At 43.2% G+C, this 14,054-nt stretch overlaps 1 protein-coding gene across 2 annotated transcripts in view; it reads left to right on the top strand.

Moving 5' to 3' along the window:
• Positions 1–514: 514 nt before the first annotated feature.
• The window catches only part of TMF1 (TATA element modulatory factor 1), a 36,735-nt gene continuing 23,195 nt past the window's right edge, over positions 515–14,054 (top strand). Inside the window, exons 1-5 of one of the 2 annotated variants that reach the window (XM_038408497.2) lie at positions 515–779; positions 7,486–8,729; positions 11,084–11,187; positions 11,663–11,789; positions 13,616–13,721. In XM_038408497.2, coding sequence (XP_038264425.1) covers positions 518–779; positions 7,486–8,729; positions 11,084–11,187; positions 11,663–11,789; positions 13,616–13,721 — 1,843 coding nt within the window. In that variant the 5' untranslated portion in view covers positions 515–517. The remainder of the gene's footprint in view (positions 780–7,485; positions 8,730–11,083; positions 11,188–11,662; positions 11,790–13,615; positions 13,722–14,054) is intronic. The other variant, XM_043519431.1, reaches the window with a different exon arrangement.

Here is a 14,054-nt window from a genome sequence, read left to right as displayed (position 1 = left end):
GCTCACGAAAGCTTATGCTCTAATAAATGTGTTAGTCTCGAAGGTGCCACAAGTACTCCTTTCCTTTTTGCGAATACAGACTAACACGGCTGCTACTCTGCAACCTGTGAATATTCAGGATCCCCCGCGAAGGAGAAGGGGAGGAATAATTGCACGTATAAGACAAGGCGCAGAAGGGCGGCAGCTGCGGTCCCTCGCCCTGAGCGGGGCCCAGGGCGGCCCAGAGACTATCAGCAGCGGGAATGTCTCGTGTAAGAGCGAGGCCACGCCCTTGCCGTCCGCCACGGCGCATGCCCAGGCGGCAGGGAGGCGGGCCCCCCGGCCAGGGGAGGGTCCCGAGGCGGAAGTCACTCGAGCTGCCGAGAGTAGGAGTGTTGTGCCGCGGTAACTATGGCGGCGGCAAGACTCGCAGTCACATGACTTCCCCCCCCCCCCCGCCACCCGCAGGCTGAGGCGCCGAGTGGGCCTGCGCTGGGTTTATTGACGAGGTTGCGACGTGGAGGTGCGCCACGTGCGCATGCGCGGGGCCTTCCCTCGGGCTGGGGGTGCCGCCAGCCTTGCGCCCGAGGCTGCTGCGACCCGCGTTCCCCGCCTGGCCGCGGCGTCCCCGGGCTCCGGGACCGAGCCGGGCGGGGGCATGAGCTGGTTCAACGCCTCCCAGCTCTCGAGCTTCGCCAAGCAGGCGCTGTCGCAGGCCCAGAAATCCATCGACAGGGTGCTGGACATCCAGGCCGAGGAGAGCCCCTGGGCCCAGCCCGTCATCCCCGACCCCGGCGACGGTAGGTGTGTGCGAGCGGCCGCGCCCCTCACCGCGGTGTCCGAGCTGCGCCCGGCGGTAGCCCCGCTGTCCCCCCGGTCCTCTGCTGTGCCGCGCCCCTCATCGCGGTGTCCGAGCTGCACCCGGCGGTAGCCCCGCTGTCCCCCCGGTCCTCTGCTGTGCCGCGCCCCTCACCGCGGTGTCCGAGCTGCGCCCGGCGGTAGCCCCGCTGTTCCCTCGGTCCTCTGCTGTGCCGCGCCCCTCACCGCGGTGTCCGAGCTGCGCCCGGCGGTAGCCCCGCTGTTCCCTCGGTCCTCTGCTGTGCCGCGCCCCTCACCGCAGTGTCCGAGCTGCATCCGGTGGTAGCCCCGCTGTCCCCCCGGTCCTCTGCTGTGCCGCGCCCCTCACCGCGGTGTCCGAGCTGCGCCTGGGGGTAGCCCCGCTGTCCCCCTGGTCCCCTGCTGTGCCGCGCCCCTCACCGCGGTGTCCGAGCTGCGCCTGGGGGTAGCCCCTTTGTCCCCCTGGTCCCCTGCTGTGCCGCGCCCCTCACCGCGGTGTCCGAGCTGCACCCGGCGGTAGCCCCGCTGTCCCCTCGGTCCCCCGCTATGCCGCGCCCCTCACCGCGGTGTCCGAGCTGCGCCTGGGGGTAGCCCCTTTGTCCCCCTGGTCCCCTGCTGTGCCGCGCCCCTCATTGGCGTGTCTGATCCTAGCAGGGTACGTAAGGCGTTCTCTCTGAGCGCCCTGGGGTAACCGTGCTGTCCCCAATGCTGTGCTTTGCGGTGCCCATCACGGTGGTGTCTGAACTGGGCAGGCAGTGCTGGGCACCCTGGAGTAACCCCGCTGTCGTCTGGTACCCCGCTTTGCTGTGCTTTTCTCCGCGGTGTCTGAACTGGGCAGGGAGCGCAGGAAGACCTCTCCGAGCGCCCTGGAGTAACCCCATTGTCCCTGGTCCCTGCTTTGCTGCGCCTGTACCCAGGGCGTCAGAACTCGGCAGGCAGTGCAGGGTGCCCTGGGGTAACCCTCCTGTCCCCTGATCCGCGCTGTGCTGTGCCCATCAGTGGGGTGTCTGGACTAGGCAGTCAGTGTGGAGCGCCCTCTCTGAGTGCCCTGGGGTAGCACATTGACCCATGTGCTATCCATGCACTGCTCTGCCCATCATCTTGGTATCTGAACTGGGAAGACACGGGAAGGATGCCTTGTCTGACTGCACTGTGGTGACACACTGGTCCCGATACCCACATGCTGCTGTGCTTATCACCTTGGTATCTGAACTGGGCAGGCAATGTGGGGAACCCTGTCTGAGTGCATTGGGGCAATGCCACAGTTTTCCCCTTGTACCCACACGCTGCTGAGCTCATGGTTGCTTGCAAGGGGCTTGTTGCTGAAGGAGACATAGAAAATGATGTGGTCTCTGCTCTGACTGAGATGCTTACAGTCTAGGCCAGTGGTTTTCAGCCTGTGGTCCGTGGACCCTTGGAGGCCTGCAAACTATGTCTAAGGGGTCTGTCATTACTATAGAACAGTGATTTTCAATCTTAAACTTTGGGTATGTCTACACTACCCGCTGGATCGGCGGGCAGCAATCAATCCAGGGGGTCAATTTATCATGTCTAGTCTAGACGTGATAAATCGATCCCCCAAGTGCTCTCCCCGGACTCCTGTACGCTGCCGCTGCGAGAGGTGCAGGCAGAGTCAACGGGGGAGCGCCAGCAGTCGACTCACCATAGGTAGATCTAAGTACATTGACTTTAGCTACATTATTCACATAGCTGAAGTTCGCAAAAAGAAAAGCAGTACTTGTGGCACCTTAGAGACTAACAAATTTATTAGAGCATAAGCTTTCGTGAGCTACAGCTCACTAGATCGATATCTTCCCTCCCGCCCAGTGTAGACCAGGGTTATGTCTGAGATTTCCAAAAGGGTCTGCATTTCATTCAAAATGTTTCAGGAATGGGGAAAAAAAAAAGTTGAAAACCACTGATCTAGGCAGCAGCACAGAGGCCGGTGCTGTGTGAAGGCCAAGTTCTGGCCACCAGTGTTCGCACACGTAGTGAGTGGTGTTTGAGGACAGAATGTGAGCCTCTGGCAAAACCATCTGCTGTCCTATTTATTATTGTGGAGGTGTTGAGAAGGCTGCCTTGAAAACAAGGTTTTTTCTGCCTCTTTGACAACTTCTTCTGTATTTTTTTTAACACTTTATAATTATATAATCCCAGTGGAGGTATTCAAAGCTCTTTGCAAACAATTACTTAAGCTTCCTAATATGTTTACCGTATTACAGGTGAAGGAAAATGAGGCACAAAGAGGCCTGGCGCTTTCCCCAAAGATGTAAAATGAGGAATTGCTGGAACTGCTATTAGTCTTTTTGTTCCTCTACTCTAATTTAGGACTGACAGTAATACTCACAATTTTGAATAATGTTAATATGCTTATGCCTTCAGGATAAACTTTTAATTCATGTACTCAAGAAACTTGTGAATTCATTGTTGCTCAATGAGTATGACAGGTGTGAAGAGAGAAATGTCTATGGGTATGTCTACACTACCAGTCGGATCGGCAGGCAGTGATCGATCCACCAGGGGTCGATTTATCGCATCTAGTCTAGACGCGATAAATCGACCTCCAAGCGCTCTCCCGTCGACTCCTGTACTCCACTGCTGCGAGAGGCGGAATCAACGGGGGAGCAGCAGCCGTCGACTCACCGCGGTGAAGACACCACGGTAAATCAATCTAAGTACGTTGACTTCGGCTACTTTATTCACGTAGCTGAAGTTGCATAACTTAGATCGATATCTACTCCCTCTCCCAGCCCCCCCATGTAGACCAGAGCTAAGTAATATGATTTCTCCGCCATTCCTTTGTCTAATTCTGATACAGGCATCTCTCCCTCTCCTATCAGTGTTTGAGGGAAGTAGGGAATGACAGCTGTCTGCTGCATCAATCCCTCTCCAAATTCATAGAAATTCAGTGGAGTTTCATGCGGAAGTTAATGCATTTTGTGGCAGAATGAACTACTGCAACTTCCTACCTGCAAATGTCTATTAAAGAAATTAGGTTGTAGAAAGTTTGCCCTAGTCTAAATATGATGAGGTCATGTCTGTTTTTCATATGAGGCACAGCATTAATACAGAACTGGAAAGAAAAATTCATCTTAAGTTATAGTACTGAGTTCCTTTCTAGGCTATACTTTTCAAGATGAAGAAGTCCTGATATGTGACACTATTTTAAAATTAGGGATGCAGGATGAAGAGACTCAGGAAGCTGTAATGATAGCCAATTAATATCCTTAGTATTAAAGTTGTGTATATCTTGAGAATATAGCAGTAAAATGGAAATAACAGTATGTTTATGAGGCAGAGTAAACTTGAATCTTTAACAAAGGACAGTTGGAGAGCATTTTCCAGGCTGATAGTGAAGTATAAACAAAGTTTAATATGTAAGCATTTCTAGTAAAAAGCAGTAGCCACCTGTCAGATGGCTTCAATGTAATATAAGTTAAATAGTGGGGGTTTTGTGTGAACAAAGGTTACATAAAACTCAATCCCTTTTTCTTTTAGTATTATACCAAATCATTTTAAAATGTCAGTTGTATTTAAGTTTTTGTGATAACAATATGAAATTCATAAGGACATCAGTAAAGATAATTCAGGGGTCTAGAGCAAACTCTGTGTGGACCAGATAAAAACACATTTTAGAGATTTTGGCTTATTTTTTAAAAATAAGCATATGTATTGTCAAACTTGGCAGACTTTCAGATGTGCTGAATCACCTGCATTTCACACGAAAGGCAATAATAGTTTTTAGTACTCAGAATTTTTCTCAATGAAGCCATTAGTGTCTTACCCAAACTTTAAATGTTGATGTTACTAAGTATGATGTAGTCAATAATGTAGTGCAACCATTGATATTGAGTGTTATAACTTACATATTTTGTAGTAGTGTACTATTGCATGCCTTAACTAAATATTTGTTGGGACAAATCTCTTTTTACATAAGTCTGAAATAAGTAGTGAGATATCCAGTGGTTTGACTACATGTGGGAAATATCTTGGAAATTATTCTTGAACCCCAAATGTTTTCTGTTCCATATTGTCTTGTCAGTTACTGCATTTATGACACTACTAAAATTTAACAATGAAATTCTTCACATCCTACCCAACATATACTAGACAAAGAACAAAACCATCCAAAGAGAGGTTAATATGAGAGATGAGGCTGGGAGGGATGCAGTGGAAGTCCAAGGCAAACAGTTGCAGTATCCTGTTTGCCGCTGTGGGATAGCACTGAGGAGCAGAGTGAAGCTAACTGGGTTCTTGTTAGTTTTACTGTTGCCCCACAAGACTGGGCATAGCAACAGTAAAAACAAAGGAATGTCTTGGTTTTACCCTGTTTGAGAAGGTTCGGAACAGCCCCCAAGGCACTGGAGTTGTTTGTCAGCTGCCTCAAATAGTTTGTTCCATTAGTTTGTGTTTGGAAGTTTGTCACAACCATAAAGGCTGCAACATTTTAGTCCTAAATTCTTCAAAACCTGAAAGCCGAGACTGTCTGATTTGTTAGAATTGGTTTTCCACTCGCCAATGACAGGTAATCTTTTTTTAAACCCTGATAATTGCAATTCGCTCTTTTCTGCTCTGAGTGAATACTCTAAACTTCAGTGTGTCCAGATCACTGTGACTAGCCTACTCTCACTACAGTAAGCGGGTTATATTCCCTGTCCTCTTCACTAGTTTCCTTTCCTTCTTGGAAATTGTCCTTTATGATTTTCAAAACTCTGTATGGACCTATTCCACACTCTCTTTCTAATACTCATGTCCACCTTTTTCAGCTATTTCTCAGATCTTGGTATAACTATTGTCTGCCTTTCTATCCCCCCATGACGCTCCACAGTTGCTGGGCAGAAGAAAGTCATTTTCATCTGTTTCAGAGTAGCAGCCGTGTTAGTCTGTATTCGCAAAAAGAATACTTTTCATTTTCATCTGTGTTGCTCTACCTTTCTGGAGTTCCTTCTGTATATTGAGTCATTATGGCTCCTTTAAACTTTGACAATTACTTGTAAAAATATGAAGTTGCAATAACAGTAAAAGGTACTATAGCTATCTGTATTTCTTCTTTCATGCTGTATGTTCAACATCATATAACTTTCTTTGTTCATTTTCTGTATTGTTACATCTTACAATGCCAGTACTGCAAAACCGTAACTTTTATATTTTAGATGTTTTTCATATGGCTGGTTTCAGAGTAGCAGCCGTGTTAGTCTGTATTCACAAAAAGAAAAGGAGTACTTGTGGCACCTTAGAGACTAACAAATTTATTAGAGCATAAGCTTTCGTGAGCTACAGCTCACTTCATCGGATGCATTTGGTGGAAAAAACAGAGGAGAGATTTATATACACACACACAGAGAACATGAAACAATGGGTTTATCATACACACTGTAAGGAGAGTGATCACTTAAGATAAGCCATCACCAGCAGCGGGGGGGAGGAGGAAAACCTTTCATGGTGACAAGCAAGGTAGGCTAATTCCAGCAGTTAACAAGAATATCAGAGGAACAGTGGGGGGTGGGGTGGGAGGGAGAGAGAAATACCATGGGGAAATAGTTTTACTTTGTGTAATGACTCATCCATTCCCAGTCTCTATTCAAGCCTAAGTTAATTGTATCCAGTTTGCAAATTAATTCCAATTCAGCAGTCTCTCGTTGGAGTCTGTTTTTGAAGCTTTTTTGTTGAAGGATAGCCACTCTTAGGTCTGTGATCGAGTGACCAGAAAGATTGAAGTGTTCTCCAACTGGTTTTTGAATGTTATAATTCTTGACGTCTGATTTGTGTCCATTCATTCTTTTACGTAGAGACTGTCCAGTTTGGCCAATGTACATGGCAGAGGGGCATTGCTGGCACATGATGGCATATATCACATTGGTAGATGCGCAGGTGAACGAGCCTCTGATAGTGTGGCTGATGTGATTAGGCCCTATGATGGTATCCCCTGAATAGATATGTGGACAGAGTTGGCAACGGGCTTTGTTGCAAGGATAGGTTCCTGGGTTAGTGGTTCTGTTGTGTGGTGTGTGGTTGCTGGTAAGTATTTGCTTCAGATTGGGGGGCTGTCTGTAAGCAAGGACTGGTCTGTCTCCCAAGATCTGTGAGAGTGATGGGTCGTCCTTCAGGATAGGTTGTAGATCCTTGATGATGCGTTGGAGAGGTTTTAGTTGGGGGCTGAAGGTAATGGCTAGATGGCTTTCATCCAGATCATACCACTCGATCCATTGTCTACAGCCAAGCGCTACGATATAACCGCATTTGCTCCAACCCCTCAGACAGAGACAAACACCTACAAGATCTCTATCATGCATTCGTACAACTACAGTACCCACCTGCTGAAGTGAAGAAACAGATTGACAGAGCCAGAAGAGTACCCAGAAGTCACCTACTACAGGACAGGCCCAACAAAGAAAACAACAGAACGCCACTAGCCATCACCTTCAGCCCCCAACTAAAACCTCTCCAACGCAGCATCAAGGATCTACAACCTATCCTGAAGGACGACCCATCACTCTCACAGATCTCTATATAAATCTCTCCTCTGTTTTTTCCACCAAATGCATCCGATGTAGTGAGCTGTAGCTCACGAAAGCTTATGCTCTAATAAATTTGTTAGTCTCTAAGGTGCCACGAGTACTCCTTTTCTTTTTGTTTCATATGGCTGATTTTCTTTACTTCTTGTTTTAGGAACAAATTCCCTTACAAGTGGAGGATGGGATACTTCTACCTGGGGATTAAACTCAAATATAGAACCTCAAAGTCAGTCAATATCATCACCAACAGCAATCACCAAACCAGTTAGGAGGACAGTGGTGGATGAATCTGAGAATTTCTTCAATGCCTTTCTCTCTACAACAGATATTCAGAGTATACAGCAGAGTCCAGTGGTGTCTAAACCTCCAACCAAATCACAGCGACCCAAAGAAGAAGTGAAAAGCACTTTAAAGGAGTCTCTGTGCAACAGTCAGCCAGAAACGCTAGTAGAAACTGAGACCGAAGCAAAAGATTCCTCTGCATCTGTGCTAGTGGACTTGGAAAACCTTGATGTTCCCCAGGAAAAACTAGAAGAAAGTTCTGCACTTGAAGCTGATGCTAAGCATGAAGAGAATACAAACAAAGGCACTGATGATAAGGTGGCAACTCCAGATCTCAAAGTACCTGAAGTTGCTGTTAATGCAAAATCTAATGGAGGAAATGATGGACCAGGAAGTGCTCCTGACAGCCCTGCAGAATCTCTTACTGCAGAGACAAAGGACTTGGGTTTGGAAAGTAAGGAACAGAAAAATGAGGACAGACAAAGCAACACACCTTCACCTCCTATTAGCACTTTCTCCTCAGGGACATCCACAACTAGTGATATTGAAGTTTTGGACCATGAAAGTGTAATAAGTGAGAGCTCGGTAAGTTCAAGACAAGAGGCTACAGAGTCAAAATCCAGTCTTCATCTGATGCAAACTTCCTTTCAGCTCTTATCAACATCTGCCTGTGCTGAGTATAATCGATTAGATGTCTTTCAGAAACTGACTGAGAGTTGCAGCTCCTCTGATGCTTTTGAAAGAATTGACTCATTTAGTGTGCAGTCATTAGACAGCCGAAGTGTAAGTGAAATCAATTCAGATGACGAATTATCAGGCAGAGGTTGTGCTTCAGCATCTCTCACAGTCAGCCCTTTAACAACAAAGACTGAGATGATTGACCCCATGAAAAATAAATCTAAAGAAGAATTGAATGAGACACTCGTACACGCAGAGGAAACTGAAATGGAGGAAAGTGGGAGAAGTGCAACCCCTGTTAACTCTGAGCAACCAGATGTTTTGATTGTTGCTGTACAAACAGATGAAGGACAGACTGTCAAAGAGGAAGTTCTGATGCAGCAGCAAGGTGCTGAAAAGTTCCCTAAAGTGAACTGTGAAAAGGAAGAGCTTTGCAAGGTATCTATAAAATATGTTGCGCAAACATACAACATGCATTCTGTGGGCTAAATTCATCCCAGATATAAGTGAGTGAAGCTGCATTGATCTTGACCCCTAGGCATTGACTTATATCTGGACCAGATAAGTCCATACTGCATCATTCTGTACTAATGGAAAATTTTTGATCCTGCATTGTAAGGCTCCATCTGTTCAGAATCCCAGTGAAATCATTAGAGCTTGCATGGGTGCAAGCATTAGTCTGTGTGGACCTGACTGCAAGACTGGGGCCTTAATGGGTATGTCTACGCTGCAGCTGGGAGAGAACCTCCCAGCCTAGGTAGACACTTATGCTAGTGGGGCTTGAGATAGCATGCTAGAAATAATAGTATAGACATTGTGGCTTGGGTTCTTAAACCCATCTGATCCCTAGGCTTGGGAGTCTGAGTCACAACATCCATACTGCTATTTTCAGTGCATTGTCTTGAGGCCTACTAACAAGAATCTGGCTCAGGTAAGGTATACACTACAGACTTATCTAAGTATAACTACATCACTCAGGGGTGTGAAAAATCCACAGCCCTGAGCGACGTAGTTCTACTGACCTAACCCCTTATGTAGACAGTGCTATATTGATGGGAGAGCTTCTCCCACTAACATAGCTACCACCTCTCGGGGAGGTGGATTAGTTACGCTGATGGGAAAAGCTCTCCTGTTATCATAGTAGCAGCGTCAATAAAGTGCTACAGAACACCAGTGCAGCTGCACCATTGTAGTGCTGTATGCGTAGACAAGCCCTCAATAAGTATTTTTGTCAGGTGTACATATTTCTAGCTGTTTTGCTGTAAATTTGACTGATTATCAGATAAACAGTGAAAGGAGCCCCTTGAAAACGTTATGATGTAAAATTATCAGGAATTATCAGTAACCTTTAGTATTTCAACAGTCAGTCAATTTGCAGATATAGATATGCAAGCTGTGTAAAACTGATTACATATAGAATCAGCTTGAAAATATTTTTAATACACTTTCATAGGCCTATATACATTTGGCTTTGTAATATATAGATTTAGTAGTAACTCGTTTTTTGAAATGGGAAACAACTTTGATTAATCAGAAATCATGCTGAAAACATTTTTTAATTTTACATTTCCTTCTTTATGCCTCTTTCCCCTCCCAGCCTATGTCAATTTTAAATTGTCAGCTCACTGTGGATAATCTGTTCCTGCAGTGCCTAGCACAATTGGGCCCCAGTCTTGATTTGGGCCTGTAAGCATAGCAGTAATATTACTATTAATAATAGCAATGGGGAAAAAGTGTCTGAGTTTATGAAACACCTTTAGTTAATTCACTTTTCAAAGAAAATTAATAAGCATGTTCCTTTTTAATGTCTGTGTAAAATTATACATAATTATGATGTAAATGTTGCAGAAAAGTATACAGTCATGGGCTGTTACATAATTATGTTTAATTAGATAATTTTATAATTATTGAATAGGGAAGACTTTTTGGTTTAGAAACCTGTTATTGTTCATGAAATATGGCAGATTTTCAGTTACATTTGCCCAAATTAGATTGTGGGACATGTTTGGTGCACATACTTTACCTGTTAGAGTTTGACTTGATTTATATTTGTTACACATAGATTGTAGACACCATTTACATTTTGTCATGCCTCTTGTGTGGTAAAGTTCCACAAAACTGTGGAATGAGAAGTATAAAGAAGTGCTTAATCATGCACATTTATTTATTAAAAATCTAGAAAGTATAGAGCCTTGTTTTTCTTGTTTCTTAGCTTCATGCTGATGAATGTCTGAGTTTTTGTTTAGTACTTATGGCCCGTAGTTGTAAAATGAAACTTCTGCTCCCTATTGTGAAAACTTGAAACAGCTGTTACAAATGAAGCATTTTGGAAGCAATTACTCTTGCACTTACATAACATCTTTATCTCTTAGAAACATGAAAAAAAGGATTCAAAATTTAGTTGTCAGATGCCACAATTGTAACCTGTCATCTGCAAGTATATCTGACAAAATAAGCAAATAGGAAAATAGAGGAGACTATTGGTCCTAGCACACTTTACTCAGGCAGAACTACTATTGAATGTAATGGGAAATTTAGCTGAGCCAGGAATTCCCTTTGTTAAAAGTTTAGAAAAGTAAATAGCTTCAAAAGGTCCAGAGTCTGTTTCTGGTATAATTAGATGTGTAAAAGATTACCATGAGGCTTGCCATTCTTCATTGACTTTAAAATAAAAGTTCCTAAAAGTATCAAAAGAATTCCAACCTCAAAACACAGCTAAAGAAAAAAAAAAAAACCCATGCCGTTTCCATCATTTAACTGTTTTTGATCTTCATGTCTAAAATTTTATTCAGATGATTGATTTGTTAACTGAGAAGCTGGAGAAGAGGGAAACACAATTATTAAGTGTTAGTAAAGAGAAGGCAAGCCTGGAAGAAGCTTACGATAACCTGAAAGAGTAAGTATCAAAATAGCAACAGTTCTGAATGTAAGCGTTCTGCTTATAAGTGTTAAATTGTGACTTATTGCAACAAAAATGGGGGCTACTTAGGTGTGTGATACAATAAAACAAATATTTTTCATTTGTATTCAAACAACTGTTTATATGTGAAGTAGTCATGTTTTTTTTGTTTGTTAAATAACTTAATAAACAGTTGTCTTTTACATAGTGTAACTCTTCTTGTACTGCTGCTGTATGTTTACCTATTCATTAGCAGAGTTTGATTAGTGATTAATGTGTTTTAGATGAAATTGAAGTGCCAACCTTATGTTGTACTACTTAACTAAATCGTGAAGATCTTCTAAAGACCTGTGTTTCTGATGAGTGTCAATGTTTTGTGTCTTGCTAGTTAAAGTTTATTATAAGAGCTTGTTGAATGCAGTTCGAAATGTCAGCATAACCATTGGACTATTCTGAAATGTTTTAAATCTAGTGAAATGTTTAGAGTGAAAGAAGAGAGCAGTAGCATTTCATCTCTTAAAGAGGAGTTTACTCTGCGAATAGCAGATGCTGAAAAGAAGGTCCAGCTAGCATGCAAAGAGAGAGATGCAGCTAAAAAGGTAATCAACTTCCTAGCTAAATTAGTATTTATAACTCTGAAAAGTCTCAGTTTTCCTTAGGAGCAAATCATAAAAATGGAGGTTAGGAAAACATGACATTTACACAAGCCACTGTGAAGTAACCTAGATATCAATATAAAGGTTTGGGGTTTTTTGTATGTTGTGTTTTGGCGGGACAGGCTCCACAAGACCTGATAGAGATGTTTTCATGATTTTATAAAAAAGAAAAGGGTTTTGGGATTTAAACATTCACTGCTCAAACACTCAAGCATTTTGCTTAGGGTGGTCTGTTCAAAGTCATTCTGCAAAAAGTAAATTAAACAGCATAATTGAAAAATATTCTTAAAAATTTCAGATTTAAAAAATGCTTTATTATAAAACAGTTGTTTTGTCAATGCCCCTATAAATGTGTGTTGGAGCAGTTTTCTTTTTAGGAGGAAGTAGAATCCCATATCTGATATTCACTTGCATGAATTAAATAGTTCTGGGGTTTTTTTTGCTACATCACAAAGGTTTAAAATAGGATTAATAGACGCATAGATATTAAGGTCAGAAGGGACCATTATGATCATCTCGTCTGACCTCCTGCACAACACAGGCCACAGAATCTCACCCACCTGCTCTTGCAATAAATCTCTCACCTATGTCTGAGCTAATGAAGTCCTCAAATCATAGTTTAAAGACTTCAAGGTGCAGAGAATCCTCCAGCAAGTGACCCAGGTCCCATGCTACAGAGGAAGGCGAAAAACCCCCAGACCTCTTCCAATCTGCCCTGGAGGAAAATTCCTTCCCCACTCCAAATATGGCAATCAGCTAAACCCTGAGCATGTGGGCAAGATTCACCAGCCAGATACCCAGGAAAGAATTCTCTGTAGTAACTCAGATCCCGCCTCATCTAACATCCCATCACAGGCCATTGGGCCTATTTACCATGAATAGGTAAAGATCAGTTAATCATGTTGCCAAAATCATGTTATCCCATCATACCATCTCGTCTATAAACTTAACAAGTTTAATCTTGAAGCCAGATAGGTCTTTTGCCCCCACTGCTTTCCTTGGAAGCCTGTTCCAGAACCTCACTCCTCTGATGGTTAGAAACCTTCGTCTAATTTCAAGTCTAAACTTCCTGATGACCAGTTTATATCCATTTGTTCTTGTGTCCACATTGGTACTGAGCTGAAATAATTCCTCTCCGTCCCAGGTATTTATCCCTCCGATATATATATAGAGAGAGAGAGTAATCCTATCTTCCCCCAGGTAAAGGCAAAAGAAAATTGTGGTTGAAAAGAGAAAATAGGGATATTCATAGATTCCAAGTCCAGAAGAGACAACTGTGATCATCTAGTCTAACCTCCTGCTTAATACAGGCTATAGAACTCCCCAAAAATAATAGGGGTGTCAATGAACTTATAAAATAAACACTTAAGGCTAGTTATCACCTTCTGCATCTTTGAGTTCACACAGTTATTGCCTAGTTCTTGCAGAATAATTTGTTTTCATTCTTTTAACTGCAGGTTTATTCTAAAATACAAAGTCTAAAGCAGTAGTTTTCAATCTGAGGTTCGCTGACCCTGGGAGTGTGCAAACTGTGTCTAAGATTTCCAAAGGGGTCTGCATTTCCATTCGCAATTTTTTAGGGGTTTGCAAATGAAAAAAAGTTGAAAACCACTGGTCTAAAGTCTTTTTAGGAATCTGAGAAACTATGCTATATTTGGGGTCATATCTATTTTTCCAGTGGATAAAAGCTCCATGTAACTTAACGTATGTATTTTTTAAAAAAAGGCTAACATTTATAAATAGTACTAAGAATATTTCCTCCTTTTTAGGAAGTAAAGAACGTTAAAGAAGAATTGGCAACTAGACTAAATTGTAATGAAACAGCTGAACTATTGAAGGAGAAGGATGAACAAATCAAAGGACTAATGCAAGAAGGTAAAGTTGGTAAACGTCTTATAGTAAAGGTATTTTAGAAGTGTCTTAATGCATTTTGTCTTATTTTAGATCTTACATGAAAATGTCATGTTATTTCAAATATCCTCTACATATGGAAAATGTTTAAGCAGTGAGTCTCACTCCTATCCATACTTTTTTAAACATCAAAGTGTGGGTATAGTGAACCCCAAATTTGATGGAAGAACTTGGGAATTTCCATCCCCTGTCTCCACGTTCTGATTTGACAGGGAACTCTGGGTGTAGAAGCTTTGTACGGTTAGATATTGTAAATATTTTGTTCTGTTACAAACAAAATTAGATCAGCAGCATGGG

The sequence above is a fragment of the Dermochelys coriacea genome, chromosome 7 (genome assembly GCF_009764565.3).
Source record: "Dermochelys coriacea isolate rDerCor1 chromosome 7, rDerCor1.pri.v4, whole genome shotgun sequence".
Classification (NCBI taxonomy): Eukaryota; Metazoa; Chordata; order Testudines; family Dermochelyidae; genus Dermochelys; species Dermochelys coriacea.
Note: the sequence above shows the minus strand (reverse complement) of the source record. Positions and strands in the feature narration are given on the sequence as shown.